This window comes from Sturnus vulgaris, chromosome 8 (genome assembly GCF_052056855.1).
Source record: "Sturnus vulgaris isolate bStuVul1 chromosome 8, bStuVul1.hap1, whole genome shotgun sequence".
Taxonomy (NCBI): domain Eukaryota; kingdom Metazoa; phylum Chordata; class Aves; order Passeriformes; family Sturnidae; genus Sturnus; species Sturnus vulgaris.
Genome location: NC_142250.1, coordinates 9,301,369 through 9,319,455, shown reverse-complemented (window position 1 = coordinate 9,319,455; position 18,087 = coordinate 9,301,369). Strand labels below are relative to the sequence as shown.

Sequence of the window (18,087 nt, the reverse complement as noted above, 5' to 3'; positions counted from 1 at the left end):
ATCTGTGGAGCCTGTGCTGTCTTCAAGAGAGTCAATCCCACCTGGCTTGGGAGGGTTTCAGGAGCTCACATAACATTTCAGGAGTTGAATGAGTTAGCATTAGGCTGTGAAACCAATCAGCCCAATTCATGTCAGAATGTAAATTTGTTTGGAACAGTTTTTGAAGAACAAATCAAAGAGACATTTTAAATAGAATGGATTGCAATTGCAATTTGAACAAAAGGCATTAATGTATTCTGTTTGTATGCAGTTTAACTGCACTAATGTCTTTTGCTGCTGAAGTTGTTTCTAAAGCAGAAAGGCATATGACTCCATTGACATAGAATACCATAAATACTCTTTATGTAACTCATTCCTATCTTTTACTGTTTCACATCACTGAGAACTTATAAAAATTCCCTCAGTTTCAAAAGTCACTGATTATTTTCTCTGTACAAACACTTGGAAAATAAGGATTCTCTCCATACCAAAAACTACAGCAGTTATGTCTGCAGCTGTTTCATCTATTCATAATCATAAAAAGCTACCAGGAAGCAAAAACGCTCTAGTTACACTAGAAATTCATAAAGCACCACTGACTGTCTGCAAGCAAAGGTCTTCTCTGATTGCAGGATACATTATTAACACTCTGAACTTCGAGCATTTGCTCTTGGGCTGGGGCAATAACAGCACATCCTCTCTGTCAGCCATCAGCAGGCAGAAAATAACTCTCAATAAGTCTCAGCACAACTTTGCAGGAATGTTTAACTATGAACAGTGTCCTGCTGTACTCACCAGTGCTTTGGCATTAGGATTAGCTTTCTTGTCCAAGAGAACCTTGGCGACTTTGTAGTGGCCACAGTGAGCAGCAACATGCAATGCAGTCAGGTAGTCATTGGTGACATCATCTACAGGCACGTTGTGCTGAATCAGGAGCTGAACACAGTTCAGATGATCCCCTTGTGTTGCCATGTGCAATGGAGACAAACCATTCTGCCAACAGAGACCCCGCACAGATGGGTTAGAGGATGCTCAGACAAAGGAGACTCCTCTGTGTTGTTCTTGGGAGTGTGTGTTGCACAACGAATTTTACAAGCTCAGAGAGCACCCAAAATAAACTTAACATGTTCAGTGTAAGGATGGAGTTTCTGACTCCAGATTTTGGAGCTTGTTTGGTTAGAGTTTTTAGGCAGCCCCACATTGAAAAACTGTCATAACATACCAGTGATGATCTAAATGTAGCTTCTTTCTGCCGGTATGGCTCAGATAAGCTGCTCAATTTACATGAGTTACATGAGGAACAGCACTTTGTGACTTAACACTCCAGCCAGGGAATTTGCTGGTTTTTAAAGCTGAATTACACTCATCACTCTAAACATGGCCTGTATAACCAGGCATGACAGCATAGGTCAGAGCATCACTCAGTGAACACCACAGCCTTCCTTTATCTCTCCATTCGTGTATTCCTGAATTTGGGTTGTACACAGGCTTAAACCACATTACCCAACTCTGGAGACCACTCTTCACAGTCCACATTGGTAAAACACTGAAAGTTTCAACTGGGATAAAAATCTCTGATTAAAACTTCCATGCTGTTGCCTACCAGAAGCAGTGGTAAAGCTGTTCCACCAGGGAAACAGCTGAGAGAGACTCATGTAGCAGTGAATTGTTTTTTGCAGTGTTCAAATTAGTGAAAAAGCTGCCAAAATATATTATATTTCCAGAGTAAAACTATTAGAGAAAATTCTCAGAAATCGAAAGGACTGACATTATTTCACGATGAAAGATTAAAAATATATGCCAGAATGAAAGAGGCTTTGTTAGCAGTTGTACATAGCTCCTTCTTCCAGCTGTAGGGTTTTCTTTACTCGATTCTTCTAATGCCAAAATTAGTTTTGAGTGCAGAAGCTATTTTTGCAGCAGCACACAATAGTTTATAAGCTGTAGGTGACTGCCAGTACTCTGTGTCTGCATCGTGAAACACAAATCTCTGCTCACAGACGCAGTGCCCTCGTGTGACCGCAGCCAGCAAAGGCAAAGAAGGGAGGCAAAGCCAGCCGAGATCTCGGGCTCTGAAACAGACCTCACCCTTCCTGCGGCATGCGATAACAGCCAGCCCAAAGAAAGGTGGAAATACGCAGTGAAACAGTATTTTAAGTCGAGATAGAAGCAGCATGGTGAAAGCAAACAGGCGCATCCTGTCAGAACTGGAGAGCAGTTTACTTGCAGTGCTGAGACACATATTCTTGGACACAGTAGTATCTTTCAAGTAAGATTATCTCATTGGCATCTCAGTTGTGATTTATGTTGGCTTGGATAAGCCTCTCTCCCATTCCCAAAGGCTACTACAGCAATTATCTGCATGGAAGCTTGATACTAGCAGGGCATTTTAAATATTTTCACTGTCTTCTAGTGTAGTTTACAGTAGAACAAAAAAGATTAATTTCCCTTGGTCACCAAGTCCTCCTGATAACAGTTTATAACTGATGATGCTTTTTAGGTGAGAGTAAAATATAAGGAAACTTTAAATACCATCCTTTTCCATTTTTATAAGAAAGATCCTTTGGGTGAAAAGTGTAATTCTTCACAATAACAGCCAATAAACCATGCTTACTAATGCAGTAAGAGATTGGGAATATGGGACTCCCTTAAGGAGAGACTTGTACCAAAAAGACTGACATGGATGGAAAAGAAAGGAAGAAACAGAGCCAACTTGAAAAATCAGCAAAATACTTGATAAAAATTTGTCATGGACAAGAGAAGTAAAGCAGCTAGCCGGACCTCACGCAGAAAGGCAAGAGACAAGACTGGATGCTAAAGAAGTTGACGAAGACAAAAAAAATTGGAAAATTATCTTTTGTTATACACTAAACCAGGCTTAATTCTGATACAGTTCATGATACTCTGTAACCTTACGAAAGTCAGTTAATATTTCAATGCCACATTCAAAATAAAAATATTACATGTAAGAGTGTTCTCCAGGCCCACATACGTCTTGTGAGAGACAACCCAACAATGAGCCTGAGAAGTAATTTAGTACTTTAGGATGGAGCCACTTTATAAATACTCTTACATTACTGTTTTTTTAAAGATTTCCAAGTAAATATTAAAAGGGTAAGTTCAAGATTAATCAGAGATATTGATCATTAAGGACCGTAAGGTCACACCATACCTTAAAACAACCAAATAAAAAAAACCTCAAAACAAAATAGGACCATAGAGATGAAACAAAGTATGAACTGTGTCTGACTGGGTAAACATAAAATCACCAAGCTTATTTTGTAGCTGTGTCAATGAGCTTTAATCTGGGAAAGTGCCATTAACTCTAGGGCAAGAAAAAAAAAAGAAAAAGAGAAAGAGCCAAAGAAGTCTGGAAAACCAGTAATTAAAAAAAGATGGATATTTATTGACAGAGATGTCATTTCTTACACCGAAAATCATTGGCATGTTCAGGACTAGAATTCCCTTTTCATTTTGCCTGTAGAAACCCCCATATAATCCATTAGGTCACTGCCTTACCTGAAAATAAATCTAAGGTTCTTTCAGTGCAGAAAAGGGTCAGCATTACACTAAATCATCTCTAGTAGGAAACAGCTATCAAACTGCAGTCTGGTTATTATTCTGAAAGAGTTTTATATAACATGAGGAAACTTTGTGAAGTTCAAATTCTTTCAAAGATGTGTCCTATTTCCAATAATATATGACTTAATTTGAAGAGAACGGAGCCACTGATTTTTGTAAAGGACAGTACTGCACTTTAGTGACAAATTAACGAATTAATTTATGCCATTCAGAGGTACAGCTACTTATTAGCTTACCTTCTGAAAATGGTAAAATTAACACATCAGAGGGAAATGCAGGAAGTTCTGCACTTTATTCTGTTCACTTTTTAACACGGAACAGCTTTCCCTCTCCCAGAGGAGGCTCTTATTTTGCAAAGGTTGTTTATATAAGCCTCTTGCAGATCAACATCCAGTCTGTCTCTCAGCCTTAGGCAATTTCAAACCCACTATCCCATGTAATCTGCCTCATTTTGTCTAGTGAACTCTGGGCCAGGCTGTGTGAGGCTACTCAGGAAGAGCAACTACTTCAAAACCCACAGTCCTTGAACAGCAGCTTAAGTTTTGGGGTAACACCTAAAAATACAACATCCACGCAACAAAGAAAAGCAGTTCCTTAGCAGAGGTTTCCATTTACAATTGTGGAAATGAAAGAAATAGGGTGTATGTTTATGTGGGTGTTCTTTGGTTTGGTCTGTTGTCGTGGGGTTTTTTGTTCGGTTGGGGGGTTTTGTGGTTTTGTTTTGGTAGTGGTTTGGGGATTTTTTTTTTCCTTTAAGTAGTAAAAAGAGCTATCCAAGAGGGTGGAAGAGCCTTTCTCCCTGGAGTATGAGCTCCAGGCTCCAAGAGTGGCAGATGTGGCGCAAGGGCTTCCTAGACAGCCCCTTGTGATTCTCCCCCACTCAAGCAGTTTGCAAGCTAGGGCTGTGGGAGTCCATGGAAATTCCACATACAGAGGATGGGTGAAAACTGTCTGTCAGATTACCCATGACAGCTCTTGCCAGTGACTCACTGAGCAGAGGAAAGCTGGTGCCAACCTCCCCAAACAAATGCTAAATATACTCCAGTAAAGGGGACAAAAAGGAGGGAGGAGAAAAGCAGAATATAGAAGGGTACTGAGACAGAATAGGACAGGATGACAGAGAGAGAAAAGAAATAATAACGGAACAGAAATGTTGCTGGAACACACTGGTTACAGACTAAGGAAAAAAAAAAGCACCGTGTAGTGGAAGGTTATCTTTGGAAAGAACCTCAACAAACTGCACAGCCCAAATGTCATCCCTGAATGGGGAAGTCATGGATTGCAGTGGTGAAAAGCAGGCTGCTGCTCTGAGATTTGAAATCAGCAGTAACAGCACAGCAGAGACCACCGCCAGAAGAGTTCTGGCAAGCGCTTCCTTTAATGCCAGCCCTTGGGTCTAAAGCAATCTGTGCACCTTGGCACAGGTGATTTGAAATTATCAGGAAGAATTTCGCATGATAAACTGTAGAGAGACAGAAAGTGGAGAAACTGATAATCAGGATAAGCCCTTAGGAAATACGAGCTGTCTCTGCAAAGGGACATTGCTCTATTTTTATCTCTTCTCTAGCCTTAGGGTAAATTGGTTCAAGCTGAAGATTTATTGTAATCACCGTGTATTTATCCCAGGATAGACACAGAGATCTTCAGCTACTGAAATTCCAAGGATAGGGTTAGAACACAAGCCCTTTTGGATGGCACAGAAATCTTCTCTTGTGTATCTCGATTGAACACATTTTACATATGCAGACATGCTCTACATACGGCATTCACTTTGGAGAGCTCCCACACAGTTACTTTAAATAACTAAGAAATAGGAAAGTTATTGCCAAACCCTTAAACATATGAGACATACAGAATTACCTTAGGAAAAAGAAAAACATGTACAAGGATTATCCCACCGGGAAAGAGTATCAGTTACCTTGGTTTTGGAAAGAATAGGGGCACCACGATCCAGCAGCATTTCTACAACCTGTTCATGGCCACTTCTTGCTCCACAGTGGAGGGGGGTCAGCCCATCCTGTGGGATACAGAGTTACAACTGATTAGTGTCTGACACTCTAAAATCTTGCACACTTTCGTGGGGACCTGTGATGTCCTTGGAGTCTCATTAATTCCTGCAAGGTGCTGCTTTTCTGCAAAGGAACACTTGCACCTGTTTATTCAAGCCAACAGAGCACATTCTGGCTCTGATTTTCTGAACATGTGAAAAGTCATATCACACTGGTGTTCATGCAATGGGCTTTTTTCCAGGCCCTCATTGCACATGCAAGAAAAATATGAGATTGCACTTCAGGTACTTTTTGCCTGCATGCCTTGGAGAAAACTGGGTCTCTCATTTGTCAGTATGCATCAAAGTCAGTGGATAGTCAGTTAGTCTGAGAGGAAAAAAATAATAATAATAAAAAATCCTCCTCAGACTCTTTTATTACACTGATTTTGACAAGTGTACAGCAGACAAGAAAAAACCATCTTAATCCCAGGTGATGGAAGTATGTTGGATTCATTTCTGTCTCCTGCAGACTGTGCTTTTGTGACCTCCAGCTAAATGACTGGCCTAGAGTCAAAGCATACTGTCTATAACTCTTTTAGAATAGTTAGTTTAGTAACAGTCAACATCCTATTGCTTGTTGCAAATAATGATGTCATCGTTTGCAGAAAGTTTAGTTTTCCATTTACGAGTCACAAAGGAAGAGGCTTTTCTCTGATGTCTTCCATTCTTAAAACACATATGTTCTATTGTCTAGAATACATATGTCACATCATTTTAATATAAGGGATTACCTAAAATTCCTTCTCACACACTCTCTTCACACACATGCACTCCCCCACCATTTCTGCATGGTAACAGGTATATTAAGGTACCTCCTTAGTCACACTTTTTACGTGCAATTATAATAGTCTTCCTTGGTAATTCCTAAACCACACTCTACTGGAATATCAGGTTAAGCCCTGCAAAGTGTAGAGGGCAGCCAGGGAGAGGGAGGAGGTGGTTCAGAGAGCCTAATATTCTCCTGCTTCTACATTGTTGCCTGCTCCTAGTTAACTTATGAAAGATAACAAGGAATTGTCATGACAAACTTTTCCTGCTACTCTCATTTAAAACTTGCATGGTTCTCATTGTGCATGTTCTTGCATTTAAAGTAAGGCATATATTTTTGACATAGATGAAGAAAATATTTTGGTTCAGACTTAATTCCCTTAACTCAGGGAATCATTTGTTCCCACAAGATGAATACAGCTTGGCCCACAATGTTCTTATTGACCCTCTCAAACGAATTCTATTGTAATTTCTGCTCCTTCCTGCTATTTCAGCCCATAAAACACTGGGAAGTGCATCTTGTTAAAATGATAGCACACAAATTCAAGATGTATTGCTCAAAACACTTAAGTAAAGACAAAGAGAAAAGATACCAAAACCTGCAAATGATGTGGGTTTCAGCTGATGCATTTTTCAGCTGAGTTGCAAATGTTTTGCTATAGCTTCACAAGTGTTTAAAATAGGTAATGCCTATTTCTTCTAGTTTCCATAGGTGAGGGCATATAATATACTGAGCAAACACAAACATTTGATATGAAAATATCACCTACAAAAAAAGGAAAACTTGTATGGGAAGGAAAATCAAACTCAGCAAGGCCAGGTAAATACAGACCTGTAGGCAAGAGCTGAAGATGATCGTGTACATTAGATTGTTCACTTTTTACTTCCTATAATTATCACATTCTGCAGGTACATCAAAGATAGACACTCAAGGAGATCAGGCACCAAACTTAGAGACGATTTTCCACACGTAATACATCCCTAAGTCATTTCACCAACATGCCATGGTTAGTACATACCACGCTCACAGAGAATGAGACACATTTGATCATCTTCTGGTACCAGTCTAGACTCTTCCAGTGCTTCCAGAGCATAGCGCCCCACCCCTCTATGGGTATTTCTGGCTGACGAGGTTTATGTGGCTTGGAGGAGCAGGCAGTCATGCTTGGCCAGCTTGACCTCATTCTGGGCCACACACCAATCACTGCCACCAGGTGCATCACGTGTGACACAACATGACAATGCACACGGGTACTTGTCAGGACAGCTGATCTATAGCTATTCACAGGATATTAGGTCTCCCACTGTAAAGAGCAAATACACTCCAAGACAAATAATTCAGCTGCACAGATTTTTTTCTTTTTTTTTTTTTTTTTTAGTTTCAAAAGACGCTATTCACTGGTTTAGTTAAATTGCTACATGACACTTAGAGCTGGTAAAGAAATGTGCAGAGGCAATCTGAAATGCAGATCACAAAGACTTCTTTTTTAAAAAGAGATTCTGAGATTAAAACAGACTGCTCTGAGCTCAGCAAGACTTCACTGACTTTGTCAGGAGATTTTCTCGTTGCTTATTTACTGTTCACATAGACTATACAATGTGAAGCATACTACATGTATTAGGAAGCAAACTTGCCTTAATATGATAGTCTGCAATGGCTCAGAAAAACCATTACAAACGATTATGACAATAATCTGCAGATTAAGGACTCTGTAAGTATGCACTGACATGATAAATCATATCATCTGCATTATCTATCCCTCCAGAGAGCCTGCGAGCAGCTTCAGCAAAGCCAAGAGGACAATAGGAGGAGTTATGATTAGGCACAAGCTTCTCATTAGCATTGCACACCCATTTCTGGGGCTGCTGCCTGCTTTAGCTTTTATTTTCAACAAACACACACACACACACACACACACACTAAAAAGACCTAAACATTGTTTCTGGTCCCTGTTGACACTCAGCTACCCGTGTAGCTCTTGTTACACTGGAGTCAAACCTGTCCTGAGACTGAGCCTTCCTGCTGCAGTGTGTTTCCTCACCACCATGCATGGATTTAAGGGACCCCTGAGCAGCATGGGGTCAGCACAGAGAAGCCTTCCTGTACTCCCCCAGCTACCCCTTCCTTGTCAATGCTCACCCAGTATTCCCCTTGCATCACGGCATCCTCTGGGTTGTCTCCCAAAGCCACAGTAGCCTCAGTACCACAGCTCTCACATCAGTGAGCATCAGCTTGTAACCCAAGCTTGTAACCCAACCAAGTCTAAGAGCGATAAAACCAAACACAATACCCAGTAAAAACTTAAACGTGATGCAAATATTCAGCAAAAGCTTGTCAGAGTTCGAGCCAGCTCCTGGAGCCTGTCCACAGACTTGGCAGGAGCACCAGGAACTCCTGTCCCCTGAGCCAGAGGTAACAGCACACATTCCCAGGGGAGCAATTACTGCTGCCTCCAGGGTTTATCTGCCCAGCGATGCTGAGTGACTCTCCATGCACACACTCAGCCTAGCAGGGCTCTATCCTACAGCACCTCCATGCTCCAGGTCTCCTGAATTCTTCACTCCATTGGCACTATTGCCCCTTCTGGGCAGTAGGGCAACAAACAAGGTTTGCTCTCCCTGCACATGCAAAGCACACTCAAAGTGCCAAGGCAGTGCTATTGTAGTTATTTCATATCTTAATGCATATGGTTTTTCTGGAGCAGCTTATGCATGATCTGATACATCTTCAAAGAGTGTATCCCACATGTGTTCATGCAGATATGAGTGCTGCAGATATGAGTTATTTAGCTGCAAAATCAAGAGAATGGAGATTATAAACAGTTATTGTTAATCCAGGCTAAAACTTGCTTGCTGCCTGCCTCAGACACAAATTCACTTTGGCATATAGAGTATTAGACAGCCAAAGCAAATCCAGCTAATTTAATCAACCTCTCTAATTGAATTTTACTTTTAAAGTCTTTTCTGGAAGACAGGAAAAACATAATTAGGGCAACATTCAGTAAACATGTTACATGACGTATTAACAGGCCTTTGCCCAGAATCTTAGCTAAAAATCAGAATGGTTGAAGCTGCCCTGGCAGTACATAGTTCTAGAGGGGTCCCCTTAAGAATTCAGTACCCAGCCTCAAATACTAGTTGCTGGACACCACATGCACAAAAAAGAAAACAGAGGGAAGATGAACAGCTGGTTAAAATAAACAATGCAACATAGCATGAACTAAAACAGACAAAAAAGGCATGTCTCAAAAGTTCTAACATAATTTTTGGGATGTGTGTCTCAACTCCCAGCTACAGTGTGCAGGTGTGTAAGAGTATAATCATGCTCATCAAATCCCAGTCCTAATGAATCCAGAGAAAGTGGGAGCTCCTGGATTACTTTTACAATAATTTAAACAGGATATGGATTTAGCCCTTTTGTGCAGCACTACAGTTTCCTGGACCATCTGTCAGCAGCAAATGCAAATGCTCATGTAAATGACTAAGAGAAAGAAATCATTACCTCAACTTACTTATTACAGGGGAAAGGTTTTTTGTTAATTTATCTATAAAATTATTCTTTTTGTGAACAACAAAAATAAGAATTATGTGGAGAGTATTCCAGTATCCCATACAGAGAATGGATTGCAGCAACAGACCACAAAATGCCAGCTGAATGGCTAAATCTGTCCCATCTAAGAGTCAGAGTAGCAAATCCTGGCTGTTAGTGTTTGGTCAACAACACAAAACAGTATGTTCTGCATTCTCATTTAAAGGTGAAATAAAGACATGAAACAGGAGAAACAAAGGCCCAAGATTTTCTCTCCTTGAGCAATAGAAACCAACAATTTCAAGACTTTTTTTGGTCTTTTCATACAGAACCTCTGCCATTTACCTTTTACCTAAGGAGGTATTTTGTCTTCCATAATCAATCTTTGAATTAGATCATAGCATAATGTCTAAGACAAAAAACTATCCTAACAGAAAAAAAAAATCTGCTTATCCCTCACATACAAAAATTCTGTTTATCTCTCAAAAAAAAAAAAAGAGAAAAGAGAGAGGTCTCACATTTATAAATATGGTACTAGGAGACTCACTTATTTTCACATGCAAATCCCACCTGTTATCAAGCTGTGTGTGCATTCAGCACCTGCCCTTCACAGAACACACAAGGCTGGGCTCTGCCTGGGCATCCAGCTGATAACATGTATCAGAAAAGACAGCCTCAGCTGCTCTGTGCCTTTCAATGCATTCAGCAGTGGTGATGCTGTTGTAAAGGATATGACCAGAGTCTTTGTCATCCTGTATTTCTGAAAGGCCATTCTATATCTGGGACACTGAAAAGAAAAATAGTGTTAAAAAAAAAAGTAGTATCTGCAAAGTTGATGTATCTCAATTGTTCAGCCTTGGAAAACAACATTGGGTCAGGCTGGAACAACAGGAGAGATTTAGCAGGAACATGTGTTATGCCAGCTCAGAGGAATTAATCTTTGCAATTGAATATGAGAACCAGGCAGGTTCTCCTGAAACAACGCCCTTTTATCACCCAGCACCACATTCTTCCCAGCCTTCTCTTGCTTTTGGCACTGATTTCCGAGCCCTGCTGGTGCTGTTCCCTTTGTCCATCACGCAGTTGTGTGAGGCTCCGGGCGCCCGCCCCTGGCACAGCCCCAAAGGCTGCCAGGATGAGTCAGTGCCGCCGGGAGCACAACTTCCACTCCTCCCTGACTGCCAGGAAGCCGTGCCTCTGGTAATGCCAGCGACTGCAACCTTGAGTGACACACGTACAGAACGAGCAGGAAAAGTTATGCAAATCCCTTCTGACTTCTGGAGAGGATGCGTGTTTGGGGAAACTGTTTCCCCAAACGGCCATCTGGGGTGTTTTCTGAGGGGAGCCAAAAAAAACAAACCACTGCGTTGTGAACCACAGTCATCACTGCCTTTTGCCTCACTGGGAAGCTGTGCCAGACTCAGGAGCTTCTGCCCTCTTCCTAGATCCTGTTTCCTGTATTTTTAGTTACATAAATTATTCCAGTGTCTGACCCTGGAGCTTGTGATATAGGAAATGAAGCAGAGCATGAATTTTCCTAACTAAAAAAAACTAACTTGACTCCCACTATTTAAAGTACTGGTCCCTAATGATTTGGATTGCAGTGGGCCATACAAATGCTTCCAGATGGAAGCAACTAATCCCCCACCAAGTCCCTTTCTCCCTGCTCTGACCAAATGCACATCTGTTACACCACCAACTGGTGACCCTTCCCACCACAAGGTGGAATCACACCTCTCAGCCTGGTACCCTTATGTGGCACAGAAGAAGCTGGAATTTCAGACCAGAAACTATACCCACTGTCCACATTACCCATGAAAAGTCATCTCTTCCATGCTGTCCAACTAGAAAAAACTGAAACATTTTAGAAATAAATCATCAGCTTCTAAAGGTAAAATGGAAGCAATAAGGAAGAACATGTGGAGAGAATGAAGAGATGACAAAATAAATTGACCCAGTTTCTGAATTCGACAGAGAAAAAAAAATAGGAATGTGCCTAACAAGCACTGCAGGAAATCTCAGAGACTACAGTAACCAAACAAAAACCTGTGAATACAGGAACAACTGTAGAAAAACTATTCTTAGATTATTCGTTTCTTTTGTTTAGAATGATTCTGAACAGGAGAACTTATACAGACTAATTCAAAATGGAAAAAGCAGAGGTGATAGATTAATATTTCAAGGACACTATAATTGCAAAAAAGTTACTCGGACAGCTCTTGAGAGTTACCCCACACCCACAAGAGTGTGTTGCAAAGATTGCACTGGCAGCCCACAGCACCACTAGTTCCAGGTTTACTTCCAAATATTTGAACTTTTTTTATGTTTAATTTTTTTTTTCTTTTTCTGCTGTGTAAGTCAATAAAATATTTCTGGTTTGGGTTTTAACTTCTTCAGTTAGATATAACCATATGCACTGAGTTTCTAAGTCACTCAGGGCACTGAGTCAGATATCAGCCTGATGGAAACCATCCTTGTGCCCAACATATGTGTTGACAAATCCCAGCCAGCAGCCAAGCACCCCTCACACAGAGCCTGAGCTGCAGGAGGCTCATCAGCCACACCACGATCTGTGACACTGCCTGTGCATAGTAAAAGGCAAACACACTGAAGCTCAAAGTTACCCTGCTAGCATTCAAATTCTGAAATATCTGACTTGAATTATCATCTTTTAGAATGTTCCTGTACATTCACCTCTACTCCCAAGTAGATAAATGCAGCTCCTAATTAAACACTGAAAAGGGAACATGGAAAATGGTTGGCTCTGAGCTTTGCCATCCTTGGTGTTTCACACTCTGCTGTAAGAGATGTAAAATGTTAGTATCCTACTGCAATCATTTCATAAAAAAAAAAAATGCAGTGCAGCTGTAGTAACCTGCTGGGAAGATGAATGATTTAAGCTCTACAGCAATACACAGGTCAGAGGCAATAATTCCACACAGTCACTCGCAGCACTCACACTTGAGCTTACCCTTGTTTTGGCATCAATTTTAGCTCCTCGATCAAGTAGCAGTTTGACCATATTTGCATTTCCCCTTTTCGATGCAACATGCAACGGCGTAATATCATTCTGTCGAAGAAAAAACATGAAAATAGATATGCATATGTCTGTCTTTCATGAATTCCATTTTTGGTTTGCTCATGGAATGAGCAGTTTGCTAAAGCATAACACAGTCTGATTCCCTGGGAGCAAGAAAACAAAGGGAAGATGTGCTCAACCACACATGTGAATTACTGGTCTGATATGTCAACATACACATGGTGAAAACAAAAGCCAAATTGTTGTTAGCATTATAAGATGACATGATTGTGCCTCAGCTCACAATTTTTGCTTAAGGGTTGAACTTAGGCCATTTTACTGAATCCTAGCAATTTAATCCAACTGTGGTTGTTTATGAGCCTGTTGTGATTAGGATTCATACCTCAACTTCACTGGCCTTGTAGGATCCATAGAAAAATAAACAAAACTATTATATCTGTAGATCTCATTCAAAAATTACGAGAGGCCAACATTATTTAGTTCTGAACATTATCAGCTAACTCTGAAAGCCTGGCTAGCACCTTCATTTCAGTTCCACCGTTAATTTTCTCTGCTCAATTTGTTCCTCTAATGGATGTTACACTGTGCTTGAAGAGGGGCTGCAGAGAAGTGTGTGTGCTTCCCTGAGTGGTGCCTGGCAGGCCACACAGGCAGGGATGCTGCACATCGGGGACAGTTACATAACCAACGCGTGTGCGCACACAGGCACTTCTTTAACAAGATGCAGCCAGGACGTCTCTTCGTGCTCTGCTGAATCCTTTATCTCGTGGTGAATGAAGGCCATGTCCTGTATATATTTGATCATATGGAGACAAGTAAAAATAAAAAGGGTCTAACCAGAGCATGCAGCTAGTGTATCCAGAAAACCAGAATTGTAAAGGATGTGCTCCTGCATGTTCAGGCATAGCATAAAGAGCTGGCTGCCAGTGGCCCTGGGACCCAGCAGAAAGCAGCACATGCAGTGAGCGTGTGTCCTGTGGCTGACTGAATCAGAAGGGCACCCTGAGCAGCTGGGGAGGGGTACCAGTGTTTGACCTGGCTAACAGAGCGTTCAGCAATGCTTCCTCAGAACTGCAGGTGAGTGGAGTGACAGAGAACCAGCACGGAGAAAAGATCCCCTCTCAGATGTGACAAGCTGACTCACAGCCTAATCATAACACCAAGTACCTCATGCAGTTGCTACATTTTCATTTACACAAAATTTCACTATGAAGCAAATTCACAGCTACTAGAAAGTAATAATTAATATTATCACAGAGGTAAAATGCATGTTAGCAAGGTTAAATGACAGAGATTCTTTCTACAATATTCATGATCGTTAGAGTATCAAAGTGATGACTGTGGTAGGGCAGCTTCTCATTCCTTTAAAAAGCAAAGTAAAGCAAGAAGATGCTTAACACATCAAACAGAAAGTGCAGTATGTCTAGTCCTTTCAGGGAGGTAAAATTATCTGATCACTTAAATTTTCTGTGAGTTGGTTTTGAAAAAGAGTTTATTCCATTTGACTGGGAGTTGACACTACATATAATGTGGGGTCACTACATTACTGTACAGTCACAAAGAGGACAGAAAAATAAAATGAGAAAAACAATTATGTGGAGATACTTTCTGCTTTTTCTCTCTTCCCAGGAGAAAAGATGTTACTGAGGTCAGAAGGAAAGAAAGATGAATTCTACTTTCCTGATGAAAAAAAAATGGTAAAGGAAATAACTTCTGTGTCTTCAAGTAAAGAGTACTGCAGGTAATTTAGATTAAAGAGACACCTTTTTCTACTTGCTGATGTTAAGGGGTAAAGAGGTTAACTCAGCCTAATAGATCCTACTGCCCTGTTAATACATCAAAATAATCTGGTACTAATAATTTACTGCCTCATACACAGACAAGAAGAAAAGCATTTTCCAAGCATCAAGAAAGAAATGGAGGAGGAAGGGACAGCATTTCATAAGGCAAGACAAATACCTATTAGAAGTCTGGTTCTCATTCATCTCGATACTAAGCTGAATCTAGTGCAGCACAGGGCAGGGCATTACCACATAAGAACGTGCACTTTAGATCTAATTATTTGCCAGTCAAAGCTCCTGTTACCGTAAATGAAGGAGAGCTGATTCTAGAATAGACGGGTAAGTGCTGGCAAATACACAGCTCAAAACTAAGAGATTACTTCCACTTAGCAATTAAGGGTTAAGTCACACTATTTGCTTGTAACAGGGGAAAAAAATTAAAATATCCACTTTCATGTTCAAAACCAAGTCCTGTTCAAATGACATTAACATTTCTGGATTGCTACCAAAACTATTAGGACAGCAATTTTCTCTCCTAGCTTCTGACAGGGGCGCTCATTCTGGCTGGAAATGTGGAGAAATTCTCCAGCACCAAATAAGGACTGAGCTTGAGTGCTAGCAATCCATCTTCACTCTATGTGATCACCTGTCTTCACAAAAAAGATAAATTTAATGTCTTTAGCATCTTGAAGCCTGGAGTTACTTTTGGTTGAAAACAGGCAGCAAGTTCACATTACAAAGAGATGGAGGGACAAAGGATGTGATCGCTCCAAAAAAATTTTGTGAGGAAAACCAAGCACACACAGCTTCCCTGAAATAATTAATGGAGCAGGAGAAATCAAGCAAATTAAACTCCATATATATAATGCAATATTTATCCTCATGGATGACCAAACAGCTCCTCTTTCCTAGGAAAGAGCACTCATTCCCTTGAAAGGAGTTTGCAGTTTTGTTGCACTTTACTAACCTGATCCGACAGTTCATTAAAAAAATCACGGGACAAAAGATTAAAAACACTTTGAACCTTTTTCGCCCTTAATATGTCAGGAAAACACTGTGAAGAAAAGAAGAGGAAAAAAAAAGAGGGGGCAAGTATTTGTTCAGAATTTAATTTTGCTGTTTAGCTATTTAAGCTTTTACTGGTAGCAAAGAATGTGAAGTAATAATTTGGTTGGCTGAGAGTTCTGACTCTGACGTGAATGCTTGAATAATTTCACACTGATGTTCAGGCCAAGAAACTTGTCTTTGGTCAATACGGTGTTGTGCCAAGTCTTAAAGAATCACAGCTAGAAGTTTCATATGTATGGTCCTTCCCCATCTCTCATTTCACAATTAAGAATGTGAACTGAGAAGTGGAAAAAGCCTCAGATAACACCATCATTAATTCTTCTGGTGACAAAACATAAAGCAAGAACTTAAAATGGAGTACTTGTACTTGTCACAAGAAACAAGAGATAAAAAAAGTTTCATAATATGTGCAACTTTGCTGTTGTTTATTAACACTAAAACTGTGGTATCAGCAAACAAAACAGCCACCAAATGTAAGGTTCTGAATTCTTCAATTTATCAACAGCATCTGCTGTCTTTTCAGTCTATTTTTATCCGTTTGATCTTTTATAAATTTCTCCCTTTGTTCTTAAGATAGAATAGTAAATCAGGAAATTTTTGAAGATGTTTTCCCATAGTAATAAAGGTGAAATGCCTTCCAAAATTTGCCATTAAAAGATGTGGCTCAGATCTAGAATTTCTGCTGGAGTGCTGCTTGCCCTTGCTCTTGAAATATCCAATGCTGGGTAATGTCTCAGGTAGAGCCCTTGACACTGAGGTCCAATTTGTGAGTTAATAAATTCTACAGGGAATATGAAGCATCACTTGTGAGAAGAGCAATCTAAAACTATGCAAAAATGCTCATAGGATTATCAACTAGAACACAGCCTTTCCTCTCCTTCTTGGCAGATTTCCTGGGGTATGTGACTTGAAGTACTCTGAGACCATACATAGCTCAAAATGCCACGGATTAGGTGCATGCAACTTTTTCTACACAACAGTGTGGATGGTGGTTTTCCCTTTGTCTCCATCCACTGCCTGCTGCAGCCCACCACGCCCTCACACAGGGCTTGTGCCTTCCTCCAGAGCCACACAGCATCCACAAATATGATGGGTGAGGAGTGACTTGCTTTTACAGTCAGTGGCCTTTGCTTGTGCCTGATCAGAGGGAACACTAAGCCTTTCCAGCTGCAGCTCTCTATAGCTTCACAAGAAAACTCAAAAGTTTGTTGAGAAATGAGCCACCTAACATTTTCCAGCTGAAGTAAGGTCAGCTGCCCTCTGACACACAGCATTATCTATCACAGTTCACCACAGCAGTCAGAACTGCTCCCTGCTACTACAAATTAGCAACATGAATGGTTAGGAAGTCAAGAAAACAGAAGAGTTAAAATTGTCAGTGTACAAAGCAGATCTTAAATGGTTACATTTAAATGCATATAGAAAACCAGAAACTCCCCCTGGGTTTCTGGTGTGCTATGCTGTCCTACAAGAATACCTCTTTCTCCTATCACAGCTGGAGTCTTACAAGCATAAGGATGCTAATTATAACTAAGAAAAGTAAATGCCTCCACTTGGAGCTTCATATTGGGCTCTGAAATGCACCTTTAAAGGAAGGCACAAAACAAAGTGAAAACGTGTTCTTCATTAATTTAAATGCTGACTGAGCAGCTGATCACATCAGGACTGTGAAGAGGCATTGCCAGTCACATGGACTTGGTATTTCTTCTTGCTGCCAATGAGACAATTTACCTCCACCTCTGAGCTCTCCTCCCAGCCTCTCAGTGGAGTGCAGTTTTAATCAGAAAAACTACACTCACCTGATTTCAAATTTCACTTCCTTGATTTAAAACAAACGAGAACAGGTTTTTTACCAAAATGTTCAAATTTACTTGGAATTTAGTAAGACAGTTCTTCTCAAACCTCAACTGAGAGCAAACTCTAGGAAGAGCTTAATATTGACACAGAATGTATAAGACAGAAGGTGAAAACAGCCAGACTGCTATAACAGAAATTTCTTATATAGTCTGGAAAATCCCTCCAGCATTACAGATTATTAAGGAACGAGCATAATGGTGGTTTTTGCATACTGGAATTGTCAGTAGCAGCACTGCATTTTTATTACCACTATTACCAGATTCTGGAGGTATGGGAAGATTGTGGTGTGCATTTGAAGATTCTCATACGCAACTATGCACCAATACCAACGTGTGTTGAAATACTCAATATCCTCCCCTGTATTTTTCTTCAATTCAGACCTAGAGCTACAACACAGCAGAATTCCTGCAAAGTCTTATATTCTAGTAGCAGT

General features: G+C 40.5%; 1 protein-coding gene across 11 annotated transcripts in view; it reads right to left on the bottom strand.

The window, feature by feature from the left end:
- Positions 1-18,087, bottom strand: part of ANK3 (ankyrin 3) — a 293,933-nt gene that overhangs the window by 107,321 nt on the left and 168,525 nt on the right. For all 11 annotated transcript variants that reach the window (XM_088168802.1, XM_088168803.1, XM_014882314.2 and 8 more), the window contains exons 8-10: positions 12,880-12,978; positions 5,480-5,578; positions 775-972 (exon numbers count right to left, since the gene is read on the bottom strand). In XM_088168802.1, the coding sequence (XP_088024928.1) occupies positions 775-972; positions 5,480-5,578; positions 12,880-12,978 (396 nt within the window). The remainder of the gene's footprint in view (positions 1-774; positions 973-5,479; positions 5,579-12,879; positions 12,979-18,087) is intronic.